General features: G+C 44.0%; 1 protein-coding gene across 2 annotated transcripts in view; it reads right to left on the minus strand.

Annotated features, from left to right (window-relative positions):
- SORT1 (sortilin 1) overlaps nucleotides 1-13,424 on the minus strand; it is a 58,591-nt gene extending 45,167 nt beyond the window's left edge. Inside the window, exon 1 of one of the 2 annotated variants that reach the window (XM_081112042.1) lies at nucleotides 13,074-13,424. In XM_081112042.1, the coding sequence (XP_080968168.1) occupies nucleotides 13,074-13,382 (309 nt within the window). In that variant the 5' untranslated portion in view covers nucleotides 13,383-13,424. The remainder of the gene's footprint in view (nucleotides 1-13,073) is intronic. The other variant, XM_081112041.1, reaches the window with a different exon arrangement.
- Nucleotides 13,425-15,868: the final 2,444 nt, after the last annotated feature.

The raw sequence follows: 15,868 nt of genomic DNA on the forward strand, positions 1-15,868 counted from the left end.
GTAAATACATAATTTACATTACTTAATCACATCCTAGGGTAGGAAACTCAGAAACCAAGAAGTTGAAGACTAGCTACGTAAAATGTCACCTGATCTATCAGGAAACTTGCCACATCTAGAGAGATTGATTAATCCTCAGTTCCTGGCACAGGAAGAGACAAACCGAAGTCCGAGATTGGGTGAGGTTTCTTTTTAGTGTATGACAATGACTTTCAACCCTTTTCATCTCATGGCACACATAAACTAATTACTTAAATTCTGCAGCACACCAAAAAAATGTATATTTTTTGCCAATCTGACCAAAAAAAGGTGTAATTTTGATTCATTCACACGGGTGGCTATTGCTGTGTTGGCTGTTGACTTTTTTTTTTTAATCTGGAAAAGAGGGCAGTGCCCCTGACTAAATAGTCAGGTATTGAATATTTTAAAAATTCTTGCTGTACCTCAGCACACCAGTTGAAAATCACTGGTGTATGATAAAGCTGACAGTGCAAGTTAGTGGTCAAACATCTGGGAAAAACTAGCTATTTGGAAAAAATATATAAAGATGGATTCCTAACTCTCTTCTTATCCCCATTCCCAAAGAGATTCCACACAGGACAAAGATTTAAATATAAAAAGTTGAATAATGAAAATCCTCCTCCTTCCTGTCTACACGCTCTAGAAATCAATGGAAAAAATATCCTTGGGTGAGGATTTAAAAAATAACAAAAGTATATAATTTATTATTTTAAAAAAAGGATAAATGAAAGGCTGCTATAAGAAGTACTCATTGACCGTGTTACACTGGCTAACAGTTACAGACTGGGTCAGAGAGCCCCTACTACCCGAGCCACACTAACACCAGTGGTCTTGATTTAATTTAGGGCACACATCCCAACATCATTATTCGCTGACACACTGTTCAGAGTCTTTTTTTCATCACCTGTTGAACAGTGATTTCTAGTGTCCCAGATGACACGGACAGCCATTTACTGCCCCCAGTAGGGGAGCTCTGGGCAGCAGGGAGTCACTGGCGGACATTTATAACCAAACTAGTTTTCGGGGAGTCATTATATTAGAAAGTAGGGGGACAGCTTGTACTGCCTCCTCTAAAATAAGGCCACCTTGACAGCTACTGCAAGACTCACCCACGAGTTTACTGCCTATCATTTCAAAGCCTAAAACACTACATTCTTCATGGAAATAACTTTGCCTTCAGATCTAATTAAACCTGAAGCCTCATTAAATTACTGTTACTATAGCTTGGAGAACTTAAAGTTGGTCCCAAGAGTCACTGTAGCTTGGAAAAAACTAGGTAATGAGAAACTTCTGCCTATCTTTAGTTACACACCTGATCAAAAGTAAAACACTGAGAACTGCCTCCCACACACCCGAGCCAGGTCAGTGTCACATGGCAGGCTCAGTTTAAAAGACACAGGGAGCAAGCAAAAGAAGCCATCAACAAAATGCAAAGACAACCCACTGAATGGGAGAACATATTCACCGATGACACATCTGATTAGGGGTTAATATCCAAAATATTTGAAGAACTTACACAATTCAACACCAAGAAGACAAACAACCCAATTTAAAAATGGGCAAAGGAACTGAATAGATACATCTCCAAAAATGATATACAGAGGGCCAATAGACCTACGAAAAGATGCTCAATGTCACTAATCATCAGAGAGATGCAAATTAAAACTACGAGATATCACCTCACACCTGAGAATGGCTACCAGCAATAAATCAACAGATAAGGGGAACCCTTGTGCACTGTTGGTGACAATGCAGACTGATGGACATTTAATTTAAAAATGGATCTGCCTTTTGACCCAGTGATCCCACTTTTGGGAATATATGCAAAGAAACCTGAAACACTAATTCAGACAACAGTATGTGATAGCCAGGGGGAAGGAGGGTGGAGAGAGGTGAAAAAGGGCAAAGGGGGATAAACGGAGATGGAAACAATCTTTACTTTGGACGATGGGCGCACAACACAGTATGCAGATGATATTTCGTTGAGTGACATACTTGAAACCTGCATGATTTTGTTAACTAATGTCACCCCAATAAACTCCATTAAAAAAAAAAAAGACACACACAGACGACCACCCATCTCGTCATCGGGAACAACCTCTCTGGCAAGTAAATGAGGGGGTGAATGCAATGATGGTATCCCTCACACACACTCCTACTTTCTTTCTTTTTTTTCTTTTTTTTAAAATATATTTTATTGATTTTTTACAGAGAGGAAGGGAGAGAGATTGAGAGTCAGAAACATCGATGAGAGAGAAACATCGATCAGCTGCCTCCTGCACATCTCCCACTGGGGATATGCCCGCAACCCAGGTACATACCCTTGACCGGAATCGAACCCGGGACCCTTCAGTCCACAGACCGACGCTCTATCCACCGAGCCAAACCGGTTTCGGCAACACACTCCTACTTTCAACAAACACGTGGCACAAGGTGGTGCCTACCATGTGCCAGCCCCTCCCTGGGGTGCTGGGAAAACAGTGATCATACACTTTCTGTGCTCATGGATCTTTCAACATGCTTCTTACAGAAGTCTAAAAATAAAGCCTAAACATGCTAGACATTTAATCCACAGAAGACAGCCTGTCCCATGAAAATAAAACGACAAAGGGGTGTGGTGTTAAAGCCTAGTGCAGTAACTAACTGGTTGGGGAAGTAGGCACAAATCCTTTTCTCTCTTGGGAATCCATTTTCTCTGGTATAAAACTGAATTATGCTCCTTCACTCACTGGAATAAAAAGAATCAAATGAAATAACATACAAAGATAAGGTGTTGGTGACCCTCCTCCCCCAAAGACTGGGAACTTAAGATTTAGGCTTCCCAATCCTAACAGGGAACACAGGGGTGGACAGGGCACAGTGACGTACAAGAGAGGCCTGGAGCAGGACCTGGATGATGCTCTGACCAGAGTACCGTTCTGCTAAGTGTGGCACTGCTAGGGTCATAAAAATGAGCCAAAAACAAGATCACAAATGTTCAGTTCTCAGGGAGACTATTCTTAGAAATGAAAAGGCTAAACATAAACTCTTATTCAAGTTTTCAAATGTATTCAGCTATTCAGACTTGTCTGCAAGGCAGGATGATACAGAGGTGAGCACTGGGCTAGCAGAAAACCTGAATTTTATTTCCAGCTGTGCTTCAAACCTGGTAAACTTGAGCAGCTTAACCTACTTCACCCCCAAGGCGAGTGGAGGCTGGAATGACAACATTTCTAGTCCCTATAAGCTTTAAAGTCTATGACTCATCATTAATTTAACCTCTCAGTTTACTTTTCCACTGCTCTGTCTTCATAAAAAAAAAAAAAAAATCAGCTCCCTGCTGGACAACACTCTAGTGTTAAAAGCAGAGGTGACAGCAAGCTCCATCATCTACAAACCTCCACAACCTGGCCGCTCACTGAGGAATCAGGGAGACCTCTGGTGCCGCCATCCATGCAATAAAAATCCATGCATTTGACCTCTAAGAGGAACTTGCAGACCAGGACTCTAAATCAATTTGCTAAGCTTGTTAGAATTGCCTAAAATTAGTCATCTCTTTTCCTAGCTTACATTAGAAGCAGCAAATCAAATCTGGGGACAGGGCAGCAGCCAAAGGAACCAGACATTGCAATGGGACCATCATTTCTGCAGGGGGAAAAAAATTTTTTTCAACAAGAAGACAATGGCACTAGGCTTATAAATCTGGGCTGCTCGGAATGGGAGGATATGATCCCACATATCTCATCTTGAGGGCATTAGTGCCATTACTGTGAGTCGTGGTGTAGCATAATGTCATCTCAATGATCCAGGCTCATTCGGTTGACTAAGAAGACAGAGAAGTATTTTAGAAAAATTTCCACTGGAACAACAACAAAACCTTTGGCACTTAAAAGGGTAGGCTTGGTTTCTGAAAAATTCACTTTCATAGGATAATTCATTCATTTCAAACCATGGCCAATAAATGAGCTAAATTGCAAAACTGTTAGCATTTAATTATTACATCTTAGTCCCATTTCAGAAAAAAGGAGGTGATGAAGGGAAGGGATGTGCCCCAGTCGCCAGCTGCCTGAACCATAAAGGCTCACCGCTTACCCACTGGGTTGAGGACTAACCCCTCACTCCCTCCGCCACCAGGATGGCTTTTGTCCAGACCTCTGGGCACACACCAAGCACTCTCGCCCCAGGCCTTTGAACATGCTGTTCTCTCTGCTTGGGATACTCCTACTGGCAAAACGTCTACTTATCTTCAAGTATCATTTAAAATAATTTCTCAGCAAGTCTTCCTAATGTCCCAGACTAAAAAGACCTCCCTCAATTATTCTCCTGTAGCTACTTTATTTCTTCTTGGTACTTATGTTGATAATTACATATCTGTATAATGTCTCTTCTCCCTACAGGGATCTTATCTGCTGTGTTAAACATCAGTTCCCAGGTCCAGGAGCCAGCACAGTGCCTAACACGTGGTAGGTACTCAATAACCCATTGTTGAATTGAAGACTAACAATAGTAGCATTGAACTTTTACTGGGCACTTATGATATATAAGACACCACTGCTACTTTACAGATGAAGAAGCAGGCTCAGAGAGGTTAAGTAATTTTCCCAAAGTCACACAGCTGGTTAGTGGCAAAGCAACGATTCAGACTCATGTCTGTCTGATTCCAGGCTGCACACGTAATTACTACTCTTTCCCAAGCACTGTGTGAGATAAAAGTGATGAAGGACTCCTAGAGCAAGCATAGCCCCTACCTTTAAAGAGTTTATGATCTGGGGGGGGGGAGGGGACATTTAATAGATGACAGTGAATACAAGACAGAATACTATATAGTTAAGTGCTGGGTTACATGGTCTAGTGAAATGCTGTAGGAGAGAAGAGAAGAGAAAAACAAGCCAGCCAGAGGAAACGCCCTCTAAACAAAGATGTAGAAGCAACACAGCACCTAGTGAGCAAAAGGGACTGGTGAGAAGGTCACTTTGCCTAGAACAGAGGATTAACACAGGCCAGGAAGTGGTGAAATGTTTAAAAGATAAGCACATAAGAAAATAATTAGGTTAACATTCTGGTTGTCTATGCTTTCAAACAAAGATCTTGAGAAGTACCTACCACATCATTAATATTTCTTAAAACTTCACAGAGGCCAGGAGAATGCAAAGCCAACTGTGGCTGCTCAGTTAATGAATGAGGGTGAAATCAGCAAGGCACCATTTCAGAGCAGTCCATGCAAAGCCAGTCACTAACTCCAGCAAACTAAAGCTCAATGAAGAAGAGAAGTAGTTTTTACATTATGAGTAGTCTTGTTTTTTATAATGATAAGTTCTTTACAACTATAAGTAAATAACTTTATATACTTAAAACTATCATAACCAGATGCCCAGGTACTGTTGAAAATGGAATTAGTATTTTCTCCTCCATCTCCCACAGCTTCAAGAAACACACTCTGTGTAGATGATCTCTCCCCTTCGCTGTGTCCCCTTTTTCTTAACCCCTGAATCCAAAGACATAAGAAGTATATATTCCTTAATCCAGATTTGGTTCCTATGAATACCCATAACAATTCTCTAGAAATATAACTAAGGAAAAAAATCTAAGCACATAACGTAAATATTTGAGCATTAATTGATAATGCATCAGCTTTATGGTGATGACCACTGTAAGATATCCTCAACAAGTAAATGCACACTAAGTCGCACACTATCTCATTTAATCTTCACAATGGCTCATTTGATAGATGAAAAATATAAGGTTCACTGACATTAATCTTCCATGGCCACCACTGACATGTGAATGTAGGTCCAATCTGAGACCACGTTCCCTCCTACTCACTGCCTCCCAGAACTATCAATCATGTGCACAAGTTAAAATTTTGATGTAAAGATTTTAAAAAAGAACACATACGCTTCTGACATTTCTGCTAATCTTGGCTCACTCTCATTCTTGCCACCCCCGCCCAAACCTATCATCCAATCCTGCCAAGTGATAAAACCAAATACATTTTTGCTTCATCTGTGCCCTTTTATGCACATGTTCCTCTGGAGCTGGTATTTCACAGGATAATTTGGCTGACAATTGGGCCCCATGGACACAGTCACAGATCAAAAGGCTTATTAAAAATGACATAAATCACAGGCATACAGTACATCAAGATTTTCAAAACATTTCCTCTTCAAAGTCTTATGATAATGCATCATTTTATATGATGGGAACGTGAGGCATCGAAAAGCTAATTGAGCTCTGTTGAGGGTACTATGACCTTTGACCAGCAGAGGAGAATTCACAAGTGTATGACTTACACAGGGTCTATAACTTTGCCTTATCTCTAAAGCAAACACACTGATTTTAAAACACCTCTAATAGGTAGGAAAAGGTAAAGAGAGTATAAATGGAGATGGAAGGAAACCGGACTTGGGGTGGTGAACACACAATACAATATACAGATCATCTATTTTAGAATTGTACGCCTGAAATCTGTAATTTTGTTAACCAATGTCACCACAGTAAATTCAATTAAAAAATCAACTTTTTATATAAAAACAAAAACCAACTCTATGAAACACTTCCAAATGGAGGAGCACCATGTTGGGACATGTGCTCTACCCCCAGCTCTTGGCCTGTAATTAGTTATTTATTTAACCTCATCAGTTAAAGAGACCTGACCAGCTAATCAGCCTAGTAATCTATGACTCAAACTTAAAGCACGTTCTCAGAAAGAGTTTAAGCTTATCCTTGTCCACAAACATGCAGAAAGCAGAAGTCTGTTGAGGGGCTTCACTGTCCTCTAGCTCTGGTTTCTCTCACCTTGGCTCACACTCTCCTTCAAGAAGGTCCAGGAGGCCAGGAGTGCGCCTGGGAACCCTCCGCACTGTAATGGACAAGGTGGCCCCCCTGCCCTCTATTCTGCTCTCCTCTCCCAGGACCACAGCAATGGCCAACCTCTAGGAAGATAACTCTTTTTGGCTCCCCATCTCCACCTCTGGCTTCTTCAGCTCCCGCCTCACGTCTAGCACTACCTGTTACAACACTTTCCCCAGTAAGTCCTAATGCCAAACTTCCCACCTGTACCCCCTCTTTCCACCCGACCCCCAAAAGAGCTGACTCTTTTATTTTTAACCTCTCTCTATGTTTTCCTGGAAACCTTAATCATACTCATCATCCTACTCTCCAACAGAAAATTCCCCTTGACCTTGCCTGAGCATGCCTGGGTTTCCTTATCTCCATGACAGATCTCCCTGAGAAGTACCTCCACACTTCCATCCTCACTTCACCCAAGGCTTTCCTCGACAGCACACGGAGTGGGTCATGCCTTCTCCGCAAATTCTTCCAAACTCTCAGCAAGCATTCAATGAACACCTAAATCCTTCAGGGGGCATCAATGCGAATATCTTTATGTTCAACTTTGCTTGTGCACAGGCCTGGACTCTGTAGGTGTTTCAACAATTAACAAAACATTTTGACAAAACTCATTTGTTCCTCCAAATAATCCTAAAGCTGCTTCTCTAGTTAAAAACAATAACAACTATGAAGGTAAGAGAAGTTAAGTGATTGTCCATGATCACAAAGCTCCGAAGCAGCAGAGCCGGGACTCAGTGTGCTTACTGAGACATCTCATTTGAGCAGTTTTGTAAACAACATGTCTACGGTTTGAGTCCCTTTGACAAACAGCAGGTACCAGATAAACATTTGATTTGCACTATCTTGTCTGGAAAGTACTGAAGTTAATTAAAAATGTCCTTCCCCGGTCCATTTCTGTTGGTCCTTCAGGGTGATCTTACTGGTAAACCAGACTTGCCAGCTGGCTCAAGTACAGTATTAGCACTTAGTTTTTTTAGAACATACAGGAAGAAAAGAACAAAGCTCTTAACAAAAGCAAATATAAGAGAAATAGTACTCATAAAACCCTAGAAGGAAAAGAACATTCATTTTCTCCTGATGAAAGTAAACCAAGCCAGTGACTCATACATAAGTTCTGACCACACAGGGCTGATTCTACTAATGGTAAGATGATCATCTACTTTCAAACACACAAGCAGCCAGAACTCCCCCCATGCCCCACCCCCCCTCTACCCCCCGCCCCGCCCCCCGCCCGGCCCTACCCCTGGTTAAAAAAAAACAGTCCCAGTTTGAGCAAAATACTTGCAGGAAAGAAAAAAACAATTTTACTGCTATATATCTACTGGGTTTGTTTTTGGACTATCCAAGCTAGTGGCTTTGATTAGATTTCTCAGCTGACAAGGAACGATAAAGTATCCCCCTTCCCCCCAAAAAAAGAGTCAAATGTCTTTCATAATTATATGACAAAAAAAATACTCATGCTATCTTTAAGAACACTCGTATTTCACTGAAGCAAGCTCTGGAGGTGGTAACAAATTACCCCCAGATGTGAAATCCAGGCTATGGTCAAGTTCAACTGGGAAGCGGAACAGCCCCAATTTGTTTCTAAATTTGGATTCAACCAATAAACATTTGTGATCACAACCTCTGGCCTCCTCTTCTTCCTTAGGAATCACAGAATTATTTTAGACATCAAAAATCTAGCCCAAAACTTCTCATGTTGTAGACGAAGAATTGAAGGCCAGATACTGAAATGCAAAACAGAAAATAAATTGCATTCACAGAAAACTTTCTCAGCAAAACACCACAGGCTCTGAATTGAAGATTTTTTTTTTTTTACTGTGGTTTCCTGAGGTTAGGGTTGAAGGTGGAGAGGGGAAAAATAGCCTCATCCTTAACAAAACAGAACAGAGAAAACACGCCCACATGTCCAGCATCCACTGACAACCTCCATAGATTTGAAGGGTCTGTCATGAAGCGTCATTCAACCCAGCTGGCTCAAAGCCACACATCACTACCCCCACTTTGACTGTGGTCACCATAATTACCACAGCAAGAAACCTGCCCAGAACTGACTACCTTAAGCCCCATTTCCTCAAAACCACCTACATGCAGATCAGTGAGGCCACAGCTAATGAGAAGAACACGTTTTCAACAAAATTTTTTTTAAAAAAGAGTAAAAGATGCAATAGAAACAGTGGTTACAGAAAGGGAACTAAAAATGCCTGGAAATACACAAATGCAGTATCTATTTCATAATATTTTTGGAGCCATTGCCACATAGTCCTTTGTAAGAAAAGCTGTATTTTTAATCACCTGTCAAAGCTGATGGTTTTGTCTACCTTAATATTAGCTTCTAATCATATAAACCATCTGCGTATCATTTCTCCAGCCTCAAAACTCAGTTCACTCTCTGTAACAACAGAACTTGAGGGGTAGGGTGGCTGGGAAGGGAGGGAGAGGAGGCAACATTACCCTCCTGCTCTGACCACTACAACTCGGTGTTAAGCAGAGCCCTTCACGTGAGGATCACACCAGGGTAACAGGCCACTTAGAACCAAGTCGGCAAGCAGTGTCTGCAGCCACCCACTGGACTCCAAAGCTTGCTGGCAAGAGCTGACTGGAAACGGGCAGAGTGGAGAAGGAGCTGTTAATACCCTCCGTGAACCTGATGTGAAAGACCAGATCAAACAGCAGCATGGAGAGCCTATTATTATTGCTATCATTACAAAGAGAAAATTGCCATTAGTGATTGGCCAGAAGACTAAGCCTTCTTCCAGTTATTTCCACAAACAGACAGGAGACTCTCATTTCTAATTAAGTATCACTACGCACAGAGTCAAATATCTGAGTCGGCAGAGAAGTCACTGAGTGGTCACACCGCTTGCCTTTGAGCCATTTGTCCCATCTGGCTAAGCTCTCTACCTCCACCCCAACCAAACCTCAGATGAAGACAAACCTTTGCCCGGATAAATATACTTCCTCAAACCTACTGATATGTCTAACTGAAATCCCTAATGCTTAAGTCATTTTCACATCCCTTCTGGGTCAAAGGTCTGATCAGTGTACTGCACGGGAGTAGAATCAAGAATTCCTGTTCCTTGACCCCAAATTGAATGGATGAAATAGGACTCCAGAGAAGAACTGAAGGATGAGGGTGGGAGTGTTGGGAAAGGGAGTATACAGAGAGGCTGAGTATTGGAATAATGAGGCAGTTAAAAAGTTTTGGAAGCTCAAGGCACTGACCTTCAGATTCCCAGGCGTGACCAAGATCCACAAGGGCTCAGAGTGGCAGCCCCCCGAAACCTCCCTCAGGCGCCTTCAGTGCTGTCACCCTGAACGAAGCCCGGCCAGCACCCGCAGACAAACACACACATCCTTCTAGGACCGATACCCCATTGCACACGGCCTCTCCACCGGCCTGTTTATTTAAGACACCAGACGCTTTGATGTTGGGGACAAGTTGGGAAGTAATATGTAAAGAAGTAGTTAATGACAGGAGCAGAGGGAGGACAGAGAAGGAACAACAGTTCCTGGCTTTATTAATCATCAGTTTTAAAGACACTGTCAAATGGTCTGAACACAGGAATGAGAAATAAGGAAATTGTCAGCCATCACCGCAACTCTAGCCAAAGAACTGCATCTGTTTCTTTAAGGCAGAGTTTCATGCCTACCCTCAGAGGGGTGCTTATAGGGAGAATGTTTTGAAGAAATCCAACTCAGCAACCAACACTAATAAAGTCGTCTCAGCACGCTCAGTTTCTCATTTACAACATACATGGCGTGAGTACTCCACGCACTCAAAGGAAAGAATCAGTTAAAAGTGCAGCATGAAGAGTTTGGGGTTAAAAGCAAAAGGAAGGTTATTTATCAAGAGTAAGAAACACGTATTTATAAATACACACGCACACTTGTTGGGTTTCATGAGTGAAGAAGCTTGAGGTATAGGTCACTAGGGCACAGGAATGAAAAAGCATTACCATGCGGTTAGTTCTACTTTTACTTTCTTAAGATTAGTTAAACAAGCCAACTATAGGTATAGATATAGATATAGATATAGATATAGATATAGATATAGATATAGATATAGATATAGATATATAGATATAGACTATATAGATATAGTCTCACAAGCCAACTAAGCCACAGAAACAGATCCAGGAGATTCGCTAACCCTCCTGAGGCTTTTCATTCTCCAGTCTGAGTAGCTTTCCTTTGGGTCCCGGCACCCCAGCATCTAGTGTGTCTTGAACATCTGGAGGGTATTCACATACATTATGAATTAATGGGGCTTGACATGAACAACAGTTATAACAAGTAAGAAGAGAACCAAGAACTTTTGATTTTTCTTGGGAAGTGAATCCTGTAATCTTATTAAAAAAAATGACTCTAAAGGCACTTTCCTAGCTGTACAAAAGTATACAACATCACTAATAAAAAAGCAGTTCTGGCATGCTGATAGTTTTACTTCACTCTGTTTATAAAGGTCCTAAAATACTAGATCTCTTCAATACAGTTCAGGATGATTTATTGTGACTTAAAAATACAGAACTAAAAAGCAGAACAGACTATTGCATGACAATTCGTGGTAAAGGAGGTGGCTCGCTAAGAACTGCTTTGCTCACCCACTTCACGTATGCATGTTCCAAAAAGGATAGGATCTCTGAAGAGACCATGATATTTTTGTTTTGTTTTGCTTTTATTTACTTTTTTTTTCTTTCTTTTTTTTTTGTGTGTGATATCATGACTGATAAACAATTGCAAAAATAACAATTTAAAATTAGGTCACTGGAAAAAGACTGAAAAAAAAATCACTGGCAATAGGAGCCAAATAAAATGAAAACTGAAGTTTCTTTACTTACCAGACTTCCAAGAATAAGGTTTCATATCTGCTCTTAATTTGGCCTGAGAACCCCCCAAGCCAGTTGTATCAACCTCTTGCTACAGAAATCGATGTACTACAAATGACGTATCAATTCAGACTAATCAGGGAAGACTAAAGGAATGAACCCAGAAGCAGCAGCAGATCCTGTCAGCCAGGAGGAGAAGAATCTGAAATATGGGGTAAGAATACTGCGTCCCGCTGTAAATTAAGCATCTGTGTTGCAAAGACCTTCTCAACGCCCCTGCACGCAGGTGGAAGTCAACAAATTCTCCCCTTGCCCCTCCTCAAACAGGAAGACCTTCTGGTACTCATTCCCTCCTATCTGCACCCAACCTGTCCCAACCGTCAGCACTGGCGTGGCCACCTTCCCGCAGCTGCTGCATGGACCGGAGTAAGCGGACTTAGCCCTGCCTGCCTGTGCCCTGGGTCCCAGACCTGAGAATGCAGCGCAGGTAACCAGCAGAGCCTGGCCAGAGGGAGACGGTTCAAGGGGAAGCGGAGACTCCACTAATAGGGATGTGGCTATACAAGGACAGGTAGTTAGCCACTCAACTCTGCATCCCATCTGTTGGATACCTCTCTTTGTAGGAGGAAATATATTAAATTGAAAATATGTTATGCAAATGTGGGTAGCAACAATTAAATTAATATTTCTGGAAAAAAATGAGGAAGGTGCCCAAGTTGCACTGGCACAGGGAGCCAGGACATTCCTAACAATTGGCTTTGTCCATCCAGCGGGGCACAAGGGTTGAGCTGCTTGTCTCCAGGGACAGGGCTGCCACAATTTTGTAAGTTTTCCACTAGGACCTAGCTCAGAGCAGATCTACGACGTGCTCTCGGCTGCTGAAAACCGTGTTACAGTGCACAGACTTCCTGATCAGAGTCCGATAGCCCCATGGAAGGTCAAACTGAAGGCGTTTTTCAGAGAGATGACACAGAGACTATTCTCCCGTTCCCAGGCTTGGTCCTTTGCCTGTGCAAACAAACTCGCTTACCGAGCAACGGCGCTGGGATTTCTGAACGCCCCCTACCCACCCTGAAGGCGCCGACCCGGAGGACACACCTTGGATTCTGCGCAGCCCAACTTTTCTGCAAGCACAGCGCACCGCGCCGATTGTTTACAGACGGAAAACCGCCGCACTCGGAGGTTTTGACAACTTGAGAGAAAGAATGCCGTGGGGGCTCGGCCGGCCTCCCCTGTGACGAAACACAGCCGCGTCCCAGGGCCCTCCCGGGCCGGACCCCGCCCGTCGCTGCTTCGGGCCGCAGCCGGGATCCCCTCGGCGGAGATGCCCGGTGCGTGGGGGTCGGAGGGGGCACCTCACAGTCCCGGCGGCGCCCGGGCCCGGCGCCCGCTCACCTGGTGCGTGTTGTTGACCAGCCTGGCGACGAAGTCCGGGACGCGGCCGCAGCCCTTGTCCGGGTCCTGCGCGCTGCGGCGCCAACGGCCGCGGGGAAACGGGCCCCCGGGCGCGGCCGCGCGCAGCCCCCAGCTCACCCCGACGGGGCCGCCCCAGCGCGACAACAGCGCAGCGGGCGGCGGCGGCGCGTCCAGCCGGTCCTGGCCCAGCGCGGCCCGCGGCAGCAGCGGGAGGCCCAGGAGGAGGAGGAGGCCGAGGCCGTGGGGCCAGCGCGAGAGGCCGTCCGCAGCTGCTCGGGGCCGCTCCATCGCCGCCGAATGCCGACGCCGCCGACACCTGCCGCCCGGCGCCCGCCCACCCGCCGCCGCCGCGCCACACCCCCGAGCGCGCGGGCGCCCCTTGGATACGCGCAGCCGGGCCGCTCCGCCCATAGGCCGCCCGCCTGTCCTTCTTCCCCTGCGCGCTCCTCATTGGCTCGCGTCGCCTCCGGCCTCGGGGGTCCTGGATTCGGATGCCAAGATGCGGGACTGATTGGCTGGAACGTGGCAGAGACGGCTGAGGTCATCCCGCGCCTCGCCCGCGTCTCCGGCCCAACTTCCAGAGTCGGTAGCAGCTTCTCCCCTACCCCCGGGCTCCACGTTCCGTGACGCCCGACCCCTCGCGGCTCCCTCAAGTTGGGCTGGGTTAGTCGCCTCTCCCCCAGAGACACCCCCAAAATTCTTTGGGCTGTGGCAGCGCCGGGAAATCTCCCCAGGGAATCCCTGAGCTGGCTCAGCTGGAAAACCGGGTTTGGTCGCGAACCGGGCTTCAGGGTTTAAGCATTGTCTGCCGAAGCAGCCTGGCTGCCAAGGTGAATGCCAATTGTGTGGGCTAACGCCTCGGCAGAAGATGGAATCGGGGCCTTCGTGACGCATGCGAACTTGAAGTACCTCCACCACGCATGGCCTCACGCTTACCTTCCTCTTCGGCACGGAGTTAGGCCAAAGGTGGGGCTGCTTACTGGCTTACCTGGAGGTAGAAAGTAGCTTAGACTTTAGGGGCAGGTCAAAGTGGGCAGGACGATCGGTCCCTAGATGCACATTTACTAGTATCTCTGCCAAAGCGCCGAACCCTGCGGAGTTTGTTTGCACAGCTTTGGTTTTTCAGTATATGATGTGCCCTGCGTTAGCACCCCGCCCACGAGAAGTAAAACACAACCCTTATGCGGCCCCTTTATTGCAGGAACTGCACACGTAACTCCTAGAACGTGCAGTCCAGGTAAAACCAGTTCTGAATCTTAACCTGAACTGATTCCATCTCTTCAGAATGGTTGCTAGAAGTTGGTCAAAAAAGGCAGCAAATAGAAAGATACCAAGTATGCAAGACGTTACCCCAGATAGAGAAAGCTGCTGAAAATTACTTTTAACTATAAATTGGAGGTAAACCCAAATGAGAATCTATTCATTGCAGAACAAAATGGCGCACTGCACCCAACCCAAAGTTTACAGTAAAATCCTTCTAGTCACATTGATAACAGAGATTTACAAATTTACATTTTTTTCCCAGAACAACCATAGTAAGACGAAAGAATTGAAAAATATTTTTGAATGACATCTGAGCAGGATGGGAAATCACTAGAATATCTTCCAGGTTCTCAACTACTGAAATGACAAAAGAGCGCCGAAAACGTGAACGTGTTCCTTTCCATCCACGATCATGTGTCACAATATTTTTCAAATACTGATTATTTTTTCATCTATGACAACTATGGAGTAGATCACAAGACAGTGGGTTCCAGTAGCATGTGATTAGCTGTGGGGAGAAGAAGGGCTATACAAGAGTATTTCTTTGTTTAGTGACACAAAGATGAATGGTCTATTGTCTTACAGTCTGAGAAGAAAAATCCAACTCAACGATGCCATCTCCTGGAGAAATCACTAAATACACTTACACTGTTTAAATATTAAGTTGTTGCAACTATCTATACCTTCACTTTTTAATATATAGCTTTTAGTTATTATATGCTTCCAGAACATATAGTTCCTTCCTCAAAACTTATCAGCGGCTAGGGACATGGTACCTTGTATGCAGAAGTGAGAAAATGAGTGAATATTGTTTTAGTATTTCAGTCCGACACAGGCACTAAATACAAAAGTTGCCCTGTCAGATCTCCTTTGTGAAATACTGCACAGAAAATCTTACCTGACTTGCAGGACTAATATATGCAAAGTCTCTTCCAGACAAACTTTATCACAGAAAGATGAATAGAAAGCAGTTAAGTATCACAAAACCATTACTTTTCCTAGTACTAGTAAGATAATTTCTTTGTAAACTGGACACGAGAAACCTTGTAGAACATTTTAAAATTCTACAAAAACCCTAAGTTGTATCTCTTTCAAGAATGCTACAATTCTATTATTTCAAGAATTCTACTATTAGAATGATAAAGGGTGTGAAATTTATTTTCAGTAGTTGTCAAATACCCTGCTCAGGCACTGCAAGCTGAAGCTAAGAGACACGCTAAGAGCTATTCCTTCGTATTCTTTCCCCCTACATAATACTTACGACCCAGAGGCACAACTTTCACTTCTCCCTAAAGCATGTTTTGTCCATTTCCACCTTCTGGGTAGGGCAAGTCCATTTCCCTACAACTGAGCAGATGTCTAGGCTGCAAGGGACCTGGTGTTGTAAAATCAAGAGTTGATTATTTAAAACCAGAAAATCTGAGTTCAAATCAATTCCCAACAGCTTAATTTTCTTTCCAGTCACACAGGCTTAGATTCTTCATCTGTTAAGTATGATAACATCTACTTCA

The sequence above is a fragment of the Myotis nattereri genome, assembly GCF_964212035.1.
Source record: "Myotis nattereri genome assembly, chromosome: 18".
NCBI lineage: Eukaryota > Metazoa > Chordata > Mammalia > Chiroptera > Vespertilionidae > Myotis > Myotis nattereri.